Genomic DNA, 17877 nt, shown 5'->3' with positions numbered 1-17877 from the left:
TTGGAGTTCTGAATTGCCCATGCTTGCCTCACAGCCTGAGGAGGTGGCTGGGAGGGCATTAGGAAGGAGCACTGCACCAGGAGTCAGCAGAGCTGGCTCAACCACCACTTCACTGTGCAGTCTTTGGCCAACTGCCCCTTCTCCCCTGGCTGGTTTCCTCATCATTGAAACAAGGAGTGGCTTAGCCCATTGCTTCCCAAACCCCAACACTCGTAAGAATGACCTGGGAATAGGCTATTCATGGGCCCAAAGTGTGTCAGACCTTGGGCTGGGCACTGTTGTGTGTTATTGAGACCTCATAATAACCCAAAAGATGAGATAACAGAAGCCCAGAGAGGTTTAGAATCTTGTCCAGAGTCACAGAGCTTGAAAGGAGAAGCAGCCAGGTTCGTGCAAGTCCACCTGCACCACTGAGAACTAGAGCCCCTCATGGCAAGTTCTGCCTGCTAATGACTTGGTCTCCTTTACTTGTTCTCTCTCAGTGTCCAGCCTGGCCACCTGCTGGGCCCTGGGCTAGAGAATGAACATACCAGCATGGGGGTGAGGGGGAAAGAGCAGGCATGGTGGACTCCTGTGCCCAAGAGGGTCAGTGTGAGGGACCCCGGTAATCCTACCAGCCCCTAAGGTGCAGGGGAACAGGAGCCCCAGCATTTATGAGGCAAACCACGTGCAACAGGCACAGGCTCACAGCCATTCTGCAAGGAGGGCATTTCAAGAGCCCCTACTTAAGATCCGTCTGTCATAGCAGTTCAGCTCACAGACTCTCCTGGAGATGAACATACATCTGCCTGCCTCCCACAGATGGCAAGAGCAGCCACTTGACTGAACTCAGTGGACCTTTGGAGAGAGGTCCTCGTTGGCACTGGGAGATCCCTGGGAGTTCCAAAGTCTGTGATCAAAACTATTTGCATAATAATCCCAAGGTAATATTTGCCTTCATCACTCTCATTCTCTCTTAAGTGTACAAAGGATGAAAAATTGTGGTTTCAGATTCCACATTGCAACCAACTTTAAGAAACTGCCACTTATGGAGCTTCGAGAATATTCCTGCCCCGGCCCCGCTTTTTTTTTTTTTTTTGTGAGATGGAGTCTTGCTCTGTCTCCCAGGCTGGAGTACAGTGGCATGATCTTGGCTCACTGCAACCTCTGCCTCCTGGGTTCAAGTGATTCTTCTGCCTCAGCCTCCCCAGTAGCTGGGACTACAGGTGTGTGCCACCACACCGGGCTAATTTTTTGTATTTTTAGTAGAGATAGGGTTTCATCGTATTAGCCAGGATGGTCTCAATCTCCTGACCTTGTGATCTGCCTGCCTCGGCCTCCCAAAGTGCTGGGATTACAGGCATAAGCCACTACGCCCAGCTGGCCTCTGCCTTTTTAAATCTACATATCTGTGTGAGGCCAGATGTTCATATATTCCAACTGAAACAACGAACGCAGAAGCAGATACGAAATTCCAGCGGACTTCTAGCAAGCCAGACATTAAAGAGATTTGCAAAAGTGGAAAATGACGCCACTCTTCTCACTACATATTTTATGCTTTGAAAAACATAGGTTTTTATAAGTAAAAATAAATTATTAATGTTAACTTGTAATGGAATTATTCTTTTAGAATAAATAGTTTAAACTTTTCAGTTTTAATTTCTAATAAAGTAAATATTGGTAAATATAAAGCATATAAACACAACTTATTTGGAGTCCTCAATAATTTTCAAAAGTGCAAAGGGGTCTTGAGACCAAAATATTTGAGAACTGCGACTCTGAACAAACTGACTTCCAAGAGGCCAGGCGGAATAGAGTGACCAACCATCCTGCTTGCCCGGGCCTGAGAGGTTTCCTGGAACACAGTATTCTCAGTGCTAAAGCCAGAAAAGTCCCAAATGAACTGGACCAGTTTGCTCACCCAACTGGAGCCCAGCTTGCAGGTAGAAAGAGAAACTTCTGTATTAATATCATTTTGCAGATGGGGAAACTGAGGCTCAGACAGGTGAAGCCATTTACACCTAAGATCGGCCCATAAGTGGCAGGGCTGGGGTTCAGACTCAGGTCTGACTTGAAAACCTGCACTCAGAACAGATTTCAGCAATGTCTATTTCTTAATAGTTTTGAACAGTTGATTGGCCATAGGACTGTGGTGTACTTCAAAGAGCTTCCAGTCTAGCCCAGGAAAAACAGAAAACGGCTGAGCAATTGGCAAGTACAGGACAGCATCAGCCCAGGCTTTCCACACCTACCATAGCAGACATGGCCCTGCACACCAGCACAGGATCCCTCCTATCTGTGGGCTTGAGGGAGCTCTCAGTCAGCAGGGAAATGCAGCAGTCCAGGACATTTTTCTCAAACTATTTTGGGAAATGAAAAAAGAGGCAGTTAAGACTTTGCCCTGTGTCAGAAACTTAACACATACCACCTAATTTGCACGTCACAGCCACCCTGTAGCGTAACCCATCTCCCCTGCCTACAGTCTCATAAAAAAGTCCACCACAGCATTGAAAATTAGAAACCATTTAAATGTCCTGCCACAGGGCAATAGTTAAGTAAGTTTATAGAGCTATAGCATGCAGCCACTAAAAGGAAGTACAAGTTTTTAATACCATGGGGAAATTCCTTTGTAATCAAGTTAAATAAATGAAACAGGCCGGGCATGGTGGCTCACGCCTGTAATCCCAACACTTTGGGAGGCTGATGCAGGTGGATCACCTGAGGTCGGGAGCTCAAGACCAGCCTGACCAACATGGAGAAATTCTGTCTCTACTAAAACTACAAAATTAGCCGGGCATGGTGGTGCATGCCTGTAATCCCAGTTACTCGGGAAGCTGAGGCAGGAGAATCGCTTGAACCCATGAGGCGGAGGTTGCAGTGAGCCAAGATAGCGCCATTGCACTCCAGCCTGGGCAACAAGAGCAAAACTCTGTCTCAAAAAACTAATAATAATAAAAATAAATAAATAATGAAACAGGCTACGAAGTTGTGCACAAATAGCATTACAACTATGTAAACCTTAGTAATAGATAAAAGAATAAAATACACTAAAACGTTAAGTCACTATCACTGAGGGAGGAGGTTATGAATAATTTTATTTTCTTTCCACATTTCTGTATTTCCTAAGTCTTTTGTGATAAGCACATTACTTTTGAAATTCTATTTACTGTAAGCCACTTTATCAAGATATCATTTATATCCCATAAAATCTACCATCTAAACTGGATGATTCAATATCTGTGATTATCTGTAAATATCTGTATATTTACAGAGTTGAAGTACATATGTTACTTTTGTAACCTGAGGGGGAAAACTACCAAAATAAAAGGAATAGACCATAATGTTTATGTTCCAGAAGGAGTCTGGGGGAGTTTTGTGGTTACAATTCTCTGAGGTTCTATTTTTATTTTATTTTTTATTTTTTTGAGAGAGGGTCTTGCTCTGTTGCCCACGCTACAGTACAGTGGCACAATCACCACTCACTGAAGACTTAGCCTTCTGGACTCAAGTGATCCACCCACCTCCCTCTCCAACCGCAGTCCCCTCCCCGCAGCTCTGCCTGGGACTATAGGCATGCAGCACCATGCCCAGCTACTTTTTTACTTTTTGTAGAGACCAGGTATCCCTATGTTGCCCATGCTGGCCTAGAACTCCTGGCCTCAAGCCAGCCTCCCACCTTGGCCTCCCAAAGTGCTGAGATTACAGATGCGAGTCTCCATACCCAGTCACTCTTCGGGCTTCTTAAAATCACCCCTTGATTTTCTATTTTTCTTTTTTGTTTGCTTGTTTGAGATGGAGTCTCACTCTGTCACCCAGGCTGGAGTGCAATGGTGTGATCTCGGCTCTCTGCAACCTCCGTCTCCTGGGTTCAAGTGATTCTCCTGCCTCAGCCTCTCAAGTAGCTGGGATTACAGGTACATGCCACGACGCCAGGCTAATTTTTTGTATTTTTAGCAGAGATGGGGTTTCACCGTGTTAACCAGGATGGTCTCGATCTCTGGACCTCGTGATCTGCCTGCTTTGGCCTCCCAAAGTGCAGGGATTATAGGTGAGAGCCACCACGCCCCGCCCACCCCTTGATTTTCTAAGAGTGAAAACCCCCTATCCCTCCTGCGGTTCGTTTGTTTCCTTGCCAGCTACTCCCTCCCATTTCATTTCCCTCTGGTCCTCATGTGTAAGGATAGGATGTTGAGGGCCTTCTAGGAATGAGTGAGGGTGGAGAGGGCACGCAGGGCGCACCTTGCACAGAGCACACAGCATGAGCCTCGCCAGCCCTCCTGTCCTAGGTGTCCAGACCCAGGGGAAGAGGGGAAACTCAGGCAGCTGTGAAATGCCTGGAATTTCCCAGGAGCTTGTTGTTGCCAAATCTGGGGGGAGGGGAGGTGGGAAGTATCTGGTGTCTGACGTCCTCACACCCCAGCTTCTCCTGCCTCGTGGCTGCACGAAGGCATTGGCCCTCCACTCAGCAGAGGCCTCCACATAAGTCTCTGAAAAACTCTTCCTCGCGTTTAGAAGCTCTTTGTCAACACCAACATTCTAATTGTAATAGGGCTTCCTTGTAACAGTGCTTGGTTCTTTGGTAAATACACTGGGAGGCAGGGGGTGGGAGAGAGCCGTGTGGCAGGGGTGGTGTGTGGGAGAGAGCCGTGGGGGGGGGGAGAGAGAGCCGTGGGGGGGGGGGGGGGAGAGAGCCGTGGGGGGTGGGAGAGAGCCGTGGGGGGTGGGAGAGAGCCGTGGGGGGTGGGAGAGAGCCGTGGGGGGTGGGAGAGAGCCGTGGGGGTTGGGAGAGAGCCGTGGGGGGGTAGGAGAGAGCGGGGGGGGGTGGGAGAGAGCCGTGGGGGTTGGGCGAGAGCCGTGGGGGTTGGGCGAGAGCCGTGGGGGTTGGGCGAGAGCCGTGGGGGTTGGGCGAGAGCCGTGGGGGGGGGTGGGAGAGAGCCGTGGGGGGTGGGAGAGAGCCGTGGGGGGTGGGAGAGAGCCGTGGGGGGGTGGGAGAGAGCCGTGGGGGGGTGGGAGAGAGCCGTGGGGGGTTGGGAGAGAGCTGTAGGGGGTGGGAGAGAGCCGTGGGGTGGGTGAGAAAGGCCATGGGTGGTCCTCGTGGGAGGGCTTCTGCCCAAGACTCCACCCCATCTGTGCAGCCTAGGCAGGTCACCCCTCTCTGGCCAAGTTTCACACGTATGAGGCTGGCGTTTGACCTGAGGTTCACAACCCTTTCTCCAGAACCTTTACTGGCTACTACCCAACTAAAAGGGTGGTCTAAGAGATGGGGCCTGGTCCAGTCACAGGATGACAAATCATTACCTGACCAAAGTTCCAGGGTTTGTATTTGATACTTCTGGCAACCCCCACGTAATGGCAGCCTGTGTCGTTGAGGATGTATTCTTTGCGCTCGTCCTCGTCAGGCATGAAAACCGTGTCCTCTGAAGCAAGACCACACATCCACAGAGGTGACAGTCCGCCCTGGGACAGGGGCAGGCTTGCCACTGGGGACTGTCTGTGCTGAGGGAGCTTTAAGGTCTTTGTGAGGAGCTTGGAACACCCAATGTTGGGGGAGGGAGGTGAGCAGGAGGGAAAGTATCCAAAAGAACTTCCTGAGCCAGCTGTAGGGGGCTTCCCCTGGGAAAATCTGGAGCAATGTAAGCATGAGTTAAGAAAAGGATGAATCATAAACCACTGAAAAGTAAGAGAGAGTCCATGAGTCCATACAGATGGTAGAGAGAGAGAGGTAGATGGGGGTGAAGGGAGGGCTCTGCCTACAGCAAATGCCAGGGGCTAGCAGGTAAACATGGTAGAGAGCTGGCCTTGGAAAATCACTGTGCAACCATCACAGTGAAGAATGGTTGAAGCAAGAGCCATCAGTGGATGCTAAATCTAGGGGTGGAGAATTTTGATAAGGATCAGGATGTTTGGACGGTCTTAAATGTGTCCACATAGACTACTCATTACAAAGAAAAAGATAGTAATTATATAGCAGAAAAACTGGACAACACCTTGACCAAATGATCACATTTAACATTCCCAATGAGGGGCAGGCAGACATTGTGTGCCTCCAGATAAGATTTTCCAAGAAGGACATGTTGTTTACATAATATCCAGCAAGGACTGCGTAACCTGAATCTAAAGATGATGAATCATCAGACCCAAATGACGAATGATCTGTTAAAAAGGGGGACTTCTAGTCCTCAAAAATATGTCAAAAAAGACAAAGAAAGACGAAGAAATTGTTCCAGATTAAAGGAGGTAAAGAAACTTAACTGTATGTAAAATGTGACTCTAGACTGGATCTTGTACTGGAGAGAAAACAATGTTACAAAGAACGTGATAAAATCAAGTGACTGGCTGGGCATGGTGCCTCATGCCTATAGTCCCAGCACTTTGGGAGGCCAAGGCGGGTGGATCACCTGAGGTCAGGAGTTCAAGACCAGCCTGGCCAACATGGCGAAACCCTGGCTCTACTAAAAATACAAAAATTAGCTGGGTGTGATGACGTGTGCCTGTAATCCCAGCTACTTGGGAGGCTGAGGCAGAAGAATTGCTTGAACCCAGTGGGCAGAGGCTGCAGCGAGCCAAGATCGTGCCATTGCACTCCAGCCTGGGCGACAAGAGCGAAATTCTGTCTCAAAAAAAGAAATTTTTTTTTTTTAAAGTGACCAAACTGTTATATAGATAGTGGATGAAAGTGTTATGCTAATGCTTATTTTTTTTGAAATAATTAATTTATTTATTTGAGACAGAGTCTTGCTCTGTCTCCCAGGCTGGAGTGTAATGGCGCGATCTCAGCTCACTATAACCTCCACCTCCTGGGTTCAAGTGATTCTCCTGCCTCAGCCTCCCAAGCAGCAGGGATTACAGGCATGCGCCACCTCGCCCAGCTAATTTTTTGTGTTTTTAGTAGAAACGGTTTCACCATGTTAGCCAGGATGGTCTTGATCTCCTGACCCTGTGATCTGCCCACCTTGGCCTCCCAAAGTGCTGGGATTACAGGCGTGAGCCACCGCGCCCAGCCTTTTTTTTTTTCCTTTTATGAGAGAGAGTCTCGCTCTGTCACCCAGGCTGGAGTGCAGTGGCACAATCTCGGTTCACTGCAAGTTCTGCCTCCCGGGTTCACGCCATTCTCCTGCCTCAGCCTCCTGAGTAGCTGAGAATACAGGTGCCTGCCACCACGCCCAGCTAATTTTTTTTTGTATTTTTAGTAGAGACGGGGTTTCACCGTGTTAGCCAGGATGGTCTCGATCTCCCGACCTCATGATCGGCCCACCTTAGCCTCCCAAAGTGCTGGGATTACAGGCGTGAGCCACCGCGCCAGCCTTTTTTTTTTTTCCTTTTATGAGAGAGAGTCTCGCTCTGTCACCCAGGCTGGAGTGCAGTGGCACAATCTCGGTTCACTGCAAGTTCTGCCTCCCGGGTTCACGCCATTCTCCTGCCTCAGCCTCCTGAGTAGCTGAGAATACAGGTGCCTGCCACCACGCCCAGCTAATTTTTTTTTGTATTTTTAGTAGAGACGGGGTTTCACCGTGTTAGCCAGGATGGTCTCGATCTCCCGACCTCATGATCGGCCCACCTTAGCCTCCCAAAGTGCTGAGATTACAGGCATGAGCCACCACGCCTGGTTGCTAACACTTAATTTACTGAAGTTGATAACTGTACTGTGGTTATATGAGAGAACATCCCTGTTCTTAGGGAATGCACATTAAAGGGTTTAGGGGTTATAAAGAACCAACTTATATGTAACTTACTCTCAAATGGTTCAAAAATAAAAAGCATGTGTGTGTGTGTAGAGGAGCAGGGAGGGAAAATGATTAAGCAAATGGAGAAAAATGTTAACAACAGGTGCCCCTGGATAAAGGGTATAGGTTTTTCATTACATCATTTTTGCCACTTTTCTGTGAGCTCAAAATCATTTCCAAATACAAAGGTTAAAAAAAGAGCTCCTTGGCTTCTAGCATGGGCGCCTGATGGCTTTTGATTTCAAAAAGGCCCCAGGAGGGAGGGCAGGTGTGGAAAGGGTTGACATAGAATGTGCCACATTTGAGGCTGCAAGAAGATGTCCAGCACCCTCTGGAGAGAAGCCGGTGCTGGCAATGGCAGAAGTAGCCTCGAGTGCCATTTACATAAAGGCTCCAGTGTAGCCACAGGAAAAAATGAGCTGGGTACATAAGGGAGTGGAGAGAAGAGAACAGAACTAAGGGAGCAGAAGGGAGGAACCAACCACAGTTCAGGTCCTGACCTGGAGTTGGCAAGAAAGAAGTCCTTGGTGGCCCCTCCCTAGCCCCACCAAGGCAGCCTCTGTACAGTGGTGAAGGCAGAAGCCAGCTGGGGCAGGGCAAGGCATTGGGGAGAAGTGGAAACGGGGAATAAGGACCTCCATTCTAAGGGGCCTGGTCACAAAGAAAACGCTCCAATGGTGTCCGCGATCTGTTCCTGGGTCACATCCCTTAGTTTGCAAGAACCTTGAGAGCAAACAGAAGCTCATAGACTATGCATTGCACATAGCAGGTTTTGCCAGGGGCACCTGCCACGCCCCAGCAGACCTGAGATTCACAGTACCTTTACACCATGGGTTGAAGAGAAGGTATAGGATGTTTTCTTCAGACTTAAGGATGTGTTTTCCAGTTTTCACATGTAGTTGGTACTTGCCCAGGATGGCATTGGGGGTGCTGGTGACAGCCACTGTGACCTGAGCAAACCACAAGATAAGGTGGACATCACCCCCTCTGGCCAGATCCCAAATCCTACAAATGCTTCCCAGAAGAATCCATCAGTCCTAACAACTCATCCCATCTGGAACCAGCCCGGAGACAAGGAATGGTCAGGACTCTGGACAGCCAGGAGCGTCCCTGCAAGGGCAGGATGCATGAGACAGAAAAGCAGCCTCATACAGCATGAAGTTTTGGCACATCTTGCAAGAGCCCTAGACAGACTGGGCATTTTCACCTCCCTGAGATTCACTCCCTTCACCACTCCCTTCACCACAGCCTGGAGGTGATACCATCTCCAGGTTGTTGGGAAGATGCTGTGGATAAAACGCACTTAAGGTGCTGACATGGTTGGCTCTGGGTCCCCACTCGAATCTCGTCTTGAATTGTAATCCCCATAATCCCCACATGTTGAGTGAGGGACCTGGTGGGAGGTGATTGAATCACGGGGGCAGTTTCCCCTCTGCTGTTCTCGTGATAGTCAGTGAGTTCTCGTGAGATCTGATGGTTTTATAAGGCAGTTTCCCCTGCTCTTTCTCGCTCTCTCTCACCTGCTACCACGTAAAATGTGCCTGCTTCCCCTTCTGCCATGATTGTAAGTTTCCTGAGGCCTCCCCAGCCATGTGGAACTGTGAGTCAATTAAACTTCTTTCCTTTATAAATTACCCAGTCTCAGGTATTCTTTAGAGTAGTAGAGTAGGACAAGAATGGACTAATACACATGCCTAGCCCAGTGCCTGGAACTCCAGGGGAAAGGTTAAATGTCAACTGTCTTTTGCAGCAGAAAAAAAAAAAAAAAACAAAAAAAAAAAACCCACACACATTTCTCTTGGAATACAGGCAGCCAGAGTCCCAGAGGGCCATTGGTCCAAGGGCATCCAGGCTTCTATCCAGTCTTTTAGGATAAATAATAGCTGGAGAGATAATTAGTATACATCAATATTGCTGTAGCCACAATGGTACCAAGAATAATAATTCTCATCCTTGTCACAAAACACTTGCATTTGTGGTCCAAGATCCTCCCATGAGATATTTATTATTATAACTCATAGGAGCAATAGGCTCTCAGTTGAAATCCCAGCTCTACTCTCCCCCATTTTTTTGGGAGACAGAGTCTTTCTCTGTCACCCAGGCTGGAGTGCAATTGGCTTCTAGCATGGGCACCTGATGGCTTTTGATTTCAGGAAGGCCCCAGGAGAAAGGGCAGGTGTGGAAAAGGGTTGACATAGAATGTGCCACATTTGAGGCTGCAAGAAGATGTCCAGCACCCTCTGGAGAGAAGCCGGTGCTGGTGATGGCAGAAGTAGCCTTGAGTGCCATTGCAGCATTGAACTCCTGGGGCCAAGTGATTCTCCCACCTCAGCCTCCCAACTAGCTGGAACTACAGGTGCCTGCCACCACTCCTGGCTAATTTTTTTTTTTTTTTTAGTAGAGATGGGGTAGCCCTATGTTGCCCAGGCTGGCCAGCTCTACCTCTTACTGGCTGTATGACCTTGGCTGGTTACTTAACCTCTCCTGTGCCTCAGTTTTCTTGTTTAAACATTTGGAATGATAACAGGCCCCCTTCTTTGTGGGAGCATTGTGAAAATTAAATGAGCTAATATATACAAATGTTTAATTGTCATTATTTTGCTGGTGGGGAAACTGAGGTTCACAGAGGTTGCCCAAGAGGTGGAGCTGGGATCAAACTCAGTGTGCTACAACTTCAGAATCCACGAGGCTAACTCCCCACACCCGTGTTGTGGCAAGGGGGAAGAAGTTGTGCCCTCACTGTTCATTACAATGGAACCCAGGAGAACCAGCCTTCCAGGGTGCAGGAAATGGCCTCCACCTTGATCTGGCTGGTGGTCCCACAGCTGTATTCATATGTAAAAATTCACTGTGCAAACCATTAAGATTTGTGTCCTTTATGTGTGTTATATGTCAATTTAAAAAACAAAACTTTAAAAATAACACTTTTTGAGTAAAGAAATGCAGCCTACACCCCATGCCCACCTTGGGAGAGATTTTCATGATACCCTGAAAAACACTCAAATGCAAAATTGGGGTTGAGAGTCTGGGATCTGGATGGGAGGGAGAAGAAGGAAGAGCCCGGGGCACTAGGGAGGATTCCAGCAGCAACTGGCCCATTCATCTCATTTCCACCAGCAGATTCTGCTTCTACAAAAACCCAATGTAATTGCCATTTTAAAATCATGGCATTAGCCTAGCATTAAACTTCTAGGGATTTAGCCTAAGGAAATATCCATAAGCTAGTTCAAAGATCTGCCTGAGAGATGGTTCTTTACAACACTGGAAGACTGGAGACAACTGTGAACACCCAGTGCTCCCCAAAAGGGTGGAAAACCAGCCACCGTAAGCCACACACTCGTGCAGGAGCCACTGTGGAAAACATCCATTAGGTCTTGTCAAATGAGTGAAGCATGAGATGGACTTCCGCTGTGTATTTGACCATGACATAGAAAAAGCCTGGAAGGAAGGATGGGTAATTTAATTGGTGGAACCATAGGTTATTTTTGCGTACTTCTCTCCGCTCGTGTCCTCCAGTGAATATTGTTCCCTTTGAAATGAAAAGGGGAAGGGTGACATGTAGGAGGTTTGGCCACAGAGGTACTGTGTGCTTGGAGGAGGCTGAGTGGCGAAAGAGATGTTTGGAGCCATGGCCCCTCTATCATGCTCTGCTGTGGATGGCTTTAAACCACATTGCCAGCTGACAGGTGAGGAAGGGGATAGGAGCTGCTCACATTAGGAGGAATCCGCCAGAAGCCAGCCAGCCCGCCCGCCAGCCCGGTGGGTGCTCACCTCTTTGCCAGACTCATTTTGAAGGGTTGCCTGCCAGTTGTGGCGGTCTGAGGGCGTCCTCGGGTCGAGCACCACCAGGGTGTGTTTGGCGATGCTAGGATTTGGCCCTGGAGACACCCAAAGGTAAAAAAAAATTAGCCCAGCCATGGGTCACAATCTCCCCTAGTTCCCCAAGACAATCTCCCCTAGTTCGGGCGCACCTACTGCCCACTCATGGAGCCCCCACCCCTCCTTTCCAGGCTCATTTGTCCCCTGGCTCCAGTCCCTCTAATTCTGCAGGGGCCTCCCTCTGCCCCACATGTCCAGTTTTAGTTTTCTGCTCAATTTAGATGAGCTTCCTGCCTCCTCTCCACGTCCTCCCTTTTTACCCATCAGATCCAGGTCTCCCTAGAGCTCCTGCCTCTGTCACGTGCTCATTCCAGTTACCATTTGTTTAACCCTGCCAGCTCATGCCACAGACCCACACGCTTGTCCACTCCGCGTAACGCAGGGGAACTGCTTAACCTTCACTCTTCTCGTCTGGAGGAGGCAGATACCACCCCTACCCTGCATACTGTTGCAGGATCTTCTTTGAAAGGTCGATCAGGTTATGTCATGAGCTCCAGGGACTACTAGAATCAAATCCAACCTCTTTCCATAGCCCACAGGTGGCCCTCAGTGATGCTTCTCCCCAACTCCCCACTTTCCTCCCTGTCATGACTGGGTTTGTGGTCCCCAAAGAGTTAGCTCATGACAAAGAGCACATGACACAAGTGTTGCCTCCTTGGGGCCCTGGCACTTGCTGTGCTCATGGCTGGGAACACCCTGCTCTCCACTCCTCACATGGTGGGACGTGGGTCTCAGCAGGCTCACTTCCCAGGGAAGCCCTTCCAACCCCGACAGTCATCCCCGCCCTGACCCGCCGCTTTCTGTCTTGCTGGAGGAGCCTCTTGTTTTTGGTTTCTTCATCATATTTGGCCCTGTCTGAAATTATCTTGCAGTTTTGTTTACTGCTCTCTCTGCTAGTATGGTCAAGTCTAGGAGGCAGGGACTGCTTTACCTCTGGGTTGCCTGGCACCAAGTAGGTACTCAACAAAAACCTGTTGAGTGAGTAAGTCTCACTACACCACACATGGAGAGTGCTCAGTGCAACACCTGGCATGTGGCAAGTGCTCAGGAAATTTTGGGTGAGGGAATGCACGTGGACCCAGGGATACTATAAAGTCACAAAGTCAGTGACAGCACGGTCCCAGTCCACACGTTGAGCAGGTAGCTCATGGCACGGCACACAGTAGATGCTTATTTCATCTTGGATGAAGGGAATGGCGGCTGTTCTGACTGATCTCCACCAGCATGTTGGAGGAGCCCCTAAGCCTGTTGTTCACTCTGAGAAGGAACAAAAGGAGTGCTCTCCCGGGAAGTGCTATTGTATGCCCTCTTGTAAAGTACATCTACTTGATCTAATTTTTTTTTGAGACGGAGTTTCACTCTTGTCGCCAGGATGAAGTGCAATGACACTATCTCACCTCTCTGCAACCTCCGTCTCCCAGGTTCAAGCAATTCTCCTACCTCAGCCTCCTGAATAGCTGGGATTACAGGCACCTGCCACTATGCCCAGCTAATTTTTGTATTTTTAGCAGAGACGGGGTTTCATCATGTTGGCCAGGCTGGTCTCAAACTCCTGATCTCAGGTGATCTGCCCACCTCGGCCTCCCAAAATACTGGGATTACAGGCATTAGCTGCCATGCCTGTCTTACTTGATCTATTTTTATAACTTAAAAACATTAGGTAAATGATGAGTTAATGGGTGCAGCACACCATCATGGCACATGTATACATATGTAACAAACCTGCACATTGTGCACATGTACCCTAGAACCTAAAGTATAACAAAAACAAAAACAAAAACAAACAAAAAAAAACAAGTAAAGACTGAGCTACTGAGCTATTCAAAAAAAAAAAAAAAACTTAAAAACAACATTAAAGAAGACTTCCCCTCCATTATCCCACCACCTGTCACAAAATCTAATACATTTTCTCTGTTCCTCTAATTGTACTTAGGCACATATATTTACTAACTATAACAAATGCGTGAGCCATTTCCGGTTATCTTTGCAGCCAAAATGTGATATTTTAATCATTATTACTGGCTTACCTCCAGCTCACCCAGTTATGGCATCAGCACACCTCAGTCCTATGATTCATCTCTACAAAACGTTCCAGACCCCACTGCGGCAGATGCCCGCTGAGTCACCTCCTCTCTCTGCTCTGGCCCCCTCCCCTGCTTAGCTAAGGAATCAGAGACTTAACCAGTGCCAGGTCCTGACTGAGCTTCCCATTCTATTCTCATCACACCTGCTATTATTCCCACTTTACAGATGGAGAAACTGGGGATCAGAGAGGGGAAGGCACTCCTGGCTCAGACTGACCAGACAGGGCCACTCCAGCATCCAGGGACCCTCGTGGTCCCTCCCCCAAGCCCCGTGAGCAGGGCCCCGAGGCTTCACCTGTGCTGAATTCCAGTTTCAGTTCATGGTAGGATTGTAGGGGCTGGTTCAGCACCAGCCGCAGGTGAAACACCTGCCCTCGCCGGAACACAGGACTGCTCGTTTGGAACTCCCACGTGTGGTGAGAAACGGCGTTCTCCTGCTTCAAGAAGTCAACGAGGAGAACTTGCAGCTCTGTCAGCACACAGCATGTGGGGAAAGAGAGCACAGAGGATGTTTATTCCTTGATCACCTCTTTCTCGGTTCAAAATCTGACAGTGCATTGAGGTAGAGCTGGGCTTTAGAGTTGGGCATCCCTGCTCCACCTCTGGCTGGCTATGAATCTGTCTGAGACTCAGTTTCCTCACCTATAAGATGGGTGTGCATGTACCTACCTTGTGGGATTACATGGGGCTGAGCCGAGAGCAGTGGACTAAAGTGCTCAGTCATGTAACCTTGCAAAATAGGTAGGTGCACGCCCATCTTACAAGTGAGGAAACTGAGACTCAGGGTGAATCTGTGAGTGGCTGTTAGGCAAGGGTCCCACCCCAACTCCCCCTCTCTGTAGACATGGCCTCAGGAACAAAGCTGGTGCCAGGGTGTTCTCCATTAATCAACGCAAAAGCTGAAGGGAAAGAGGGGAGCAGGCAAACTGAGGAGGGAACAGATGAGCCCTGGGCTTGCTCCCCTTCCTGTTCAGCCCAAACTCCCGTCAGCTTCCAGTCAGACACCATCCCGAGGTGAGAGTTCACCCTGAAGAGAAGGGTGGGGTGCAAAGTGGCTGGGGTGAAGCCTTTTTATCCAAATCGAGGAAGAAGCACCAAGGACCTCCCATGATCTGAGGCCAAGACTACTTGCATTATAAATGGGATTTGTAAGGCCGGGCGCAGTGGCTCATGCCTGTAATCCCAGCACTTTGGGAGGCTGAGGGGGCGCATCACCTGAGATCAGGAGCCAAGATCGAACCACTGCACTCCAGACTGGGTGACAGAGTGAGACTTCATCCCCCTGCCCCCTCCAAAAAAAAAAAAAAAAAAACGGAATTTTCTTCTTCAATGCTCAAGTGAAAAGTACACTCAGTAAAAGAAATAATCTCCACATACACTCTTTTCTGTAACACATGTATTTCTTACCATGTGTCTGTTATAATGACATTTGTATTACCTCAGCTTGGGACCCAAACCCCTCCTCTTTATCTAAAATACAAACTATTCCCAGGCTCATGAGTCATGAAGGGAAATGTGTTTTGGCTGCACCCTGAAACCACCTGGGGGTTGTAAAACTACTTATGTTCTCCCCCAGTGATTCTAATAAAATTGATCTGAGTGGGGCTGAGCCTCTGTGTTTTCAAAGCTTTCCAGGCAATTCCAGTGTGCAGAGGGCATGGTAAAACACCGACTGCCGGGCCCACCCTGAGTTTCTGATTCAGCACATCTGGGGTGTGGCGGAGAATCTGCCACTTCACTCCAGCAGCTTCCTTGATGACGCTAATGCTGCTGGCCCAGGGAGGCACATAGTGAGAACCCCTAGATTAGGAAGCCCCACTGTGGCCTGTGAGGTAAAGTGAGGTGAGATGCAGGGACCTTCCCCTGCTCCCGAGGGCTCACCCACAGAGGAAACCCATCCTATGCAGAGATCATGGAGGCCAGCCACGGAAACGTGGACTTTCGTGACTACGAAATAGGTGGAGTGGTCACGCCCACATCAGAGGGCGACCTTGGGGATGTGGCCAGTGATGTGTTTGTAGACAGCACAGCTCATTCTTGCTGGAGTGGCTTTGGGATAGGGGCCTGGACAAGTGTTCTCCAGGAAGGCAAGCCCCCAGCAAGTGGCCTTCCCTCTGCACTGCTGCACTGTTCCCAGGGCGTGGGAACCTGCTCCCTCCAGCAGGGAGGCCCACCTGGCAGACAGACCTACCTTCCCAGGTGCCTCCCCTTCTTGGGCTGAAACCTTGGGGTGGGCCCATGGCTAGCTGGAGCATCTTAGCTCATTTGTGCTGCTGTGATGGAATACCTGAGACTGGGTCATTTAGAAAGAATAGAAATTTATTTCTCATAGTTCTGGAGGCTGAGAAGTCCAAGATCAAGGCACCAGCATCTGGTGAGGGCCTCTTGCTGCATTGTAACATAGCAGAAGGCAGAGGGCAAGAGAGGACCAACTCCCTCCTTCAGGTCCCTTTATAGGGGCACCTCATCTTATTCACAGGGAAGGAGCCCTCATCACCTAATCACCTCTTAAAGGCCCCACCTCTTAGAACCACCACATTAGTAACCCCTGAATTTTTTCTGGAGACATATTCAAACCCCAGCATGCTGTCGGGAGCTGCAGTCCTGAAAGGCTTCTTCATTTCCCTGGCCAGCAGAGCTCCTGCTGTGGGACCCAGAGCCAACCGCAAAGCAATCACAGCTGGAAAAGGGCTTTAACAGTCCCTCCCGTGTTCTGATTTATTCCTGCTCCCCCATGGACTGGGCAGGTGGGTGACCTGGGTTCCCAAGGGGTAAAGGTATAGGTTTTGGTACCAGGAAGCAGGAAAGAGCAGTTAAGAAATCCAAATCCTAAATGCAGTCATCTCTGTGGAAGCTTCTTAAGACCTTATCTCCCTAGAATGGTAAACACACACCCTCCCTCGGTGGCTAATGTGCACATTGAGTGCCTGGCACACAGTAGGCACTTAATAAAATGCAGGCCATCATTAATGTTAGGCAGATGGGCATATAGTGGCTTGATATCTCCACCTGGAGCCTGTGAATGTGACCTCATAGAAATAGGGGACTTTCAGATGTGATTAAGGATCTTGTGATTATATTATCCCGGATTATCCAGGTAGGCCCTAAATCCAATAACAAGTGTCCTTATAAGAGACACGGAGAGGCAAGGGGAGGGTCATGTGAAGATGGAGGCAGAGACTGGAGTTACACAGCTGCAAGCCACAGAACACCTGGAGCCACCAGAAACCAGGAAAGACAAGGAAAGATTCTCCACTGGAGGCTTCTGCAGGAGCAGGACCCTGCTGACATTTTGATTTTGGATGTCTATCTTCCAGAACTAGAGAATAATAAATTGCTGTTGTTTTAAGCAACCCCATCTGTGGTCATGTGTTATGAATGCCCTAAGAAGCCAACATACAGCACATAATAGATGTGCAGGACTGGAGCCTCCTCCCTCATCCTCTCCTGGGCACTGCTCTGTGACCTGACCACTGCTTAAAGGTAGATCTGGGAGGCTGGAGGCATCCTGGAACTACAGGAAGCCACATTGGGGCTGTCTTAAAAAAAATGCCTTTGGAGTCACATACCTGTAATCCCAGTTACTTGGGAGACTGAGGTGGCAGAATCACTTGAGCCCAGGAGTTCGAGGCTGCAGTGAGCTATGACTGCAGCTGTGAATAGCCACAACACTCCAGCCTGGGCAATAAAGTGAGACCCCAATTCTAAAAAATAAAAAAAAAAAAAAAGCCTTTGTATTTTTATTTTGTAGTTACTGCACTTGGATGGATGGTGAAAACTGATATAGCAGTTTAATGCTTTCAGTGTCATAAATGCAAGATGACCAGAGAAACCTGCAAAGAGAAAGTGTCAGTGGAATACAAGGTCCCTGTTTTTTGCCACCAGTGTGCGGGTTGGAATTTAAATTCTTTGAGTATTAAAAAACAAAAGTCTCTGCAATGGATAATTTTTGCTATAACTTTTGCCATGAAGCCTCTGGAAAAAAAGGAGACAACATAAAAGACAGGCAATCTCCAGATGGAGATATACTTTTGGAGTTTTAAAAAGCAAAGTTGCTTTTAAACTAAAATTAGCATTAGTTGCTAATGAGCTCTTGTGAAACTGTCAGCCTTAGAAGCTTATGATTTTCCAGCCTGTATGTATATTTTTGAGTGGGTCAAGTGGGACTCTTAAAATGACAAGAAAAAACGCACTTAAGAGGACCTTGGTGA

The 17877-nt window shown here is 48.6% G+C and overlaps 1 protein-coding gene across 2 annotated transcripts in view; it reads right to left on the bottom strand.

Annotated features, from left to right (window-relative positions):
- TGM4 (transglutaminase 4) overlaps positions 1-17877 on the bottom strand; it is a 41343-nt gene that overhangs the window by 16492 nt on the left and 6974 nt on the right. Inside the window, exons 1-6 of one of the 2 annotated variants that reach the window (XM_033212299.1) lie at positions 15858-15948; positions 13962-14135; positions 11475-11581; positions 8524-8653; positions 5278-5396; positions 2232-2339 (exon numbers count right to left, since the gene is read on the bottom strand). In XM_033212299.1, the coding sequence (XP_033068190.1) occupies positions 2232-2339; positions 5278-5396; positions 8524-8653; positions 11475-11581; positions 13962-14135; positions 15858-15921 (702 nt within the window). In that variant the 5' untranslated portion in view covers positions 15922-15948. Of the gene's footprint in view, positions 1-2231; positions 2340-5277; positions 5397-8523; positions 8654-11474; positions 11582-13961; positions 14136-15857; positions 15949-17877 lie in introns of those variants that run through there. The other variant, XM_033212300.1, reaches the window with a different exon arrangement.

Source organism: Trachypithecus francoisi, unplaced genomic scaffold (genome assembly GCF_009764315.1).
Source record: "Trachypithecus francoisi isolate TF-2019V2 unplaced genomic scaffold, Tfra_2.0 Lachesis_group0, whole genome shotgun sequence".
Classification (NCBI taxonomy): domain Eukaryota; kingdom Metazoa; phylum Chordata; class Mammalia; order Primates; family Cercopithecidae; genus Trachypithecus; species Trachypithecus francoisi.
Note: the sequence above shows the minus strand (reverse complement) of the source record. Positions and strands in the feature narration are given on the sequence as shown.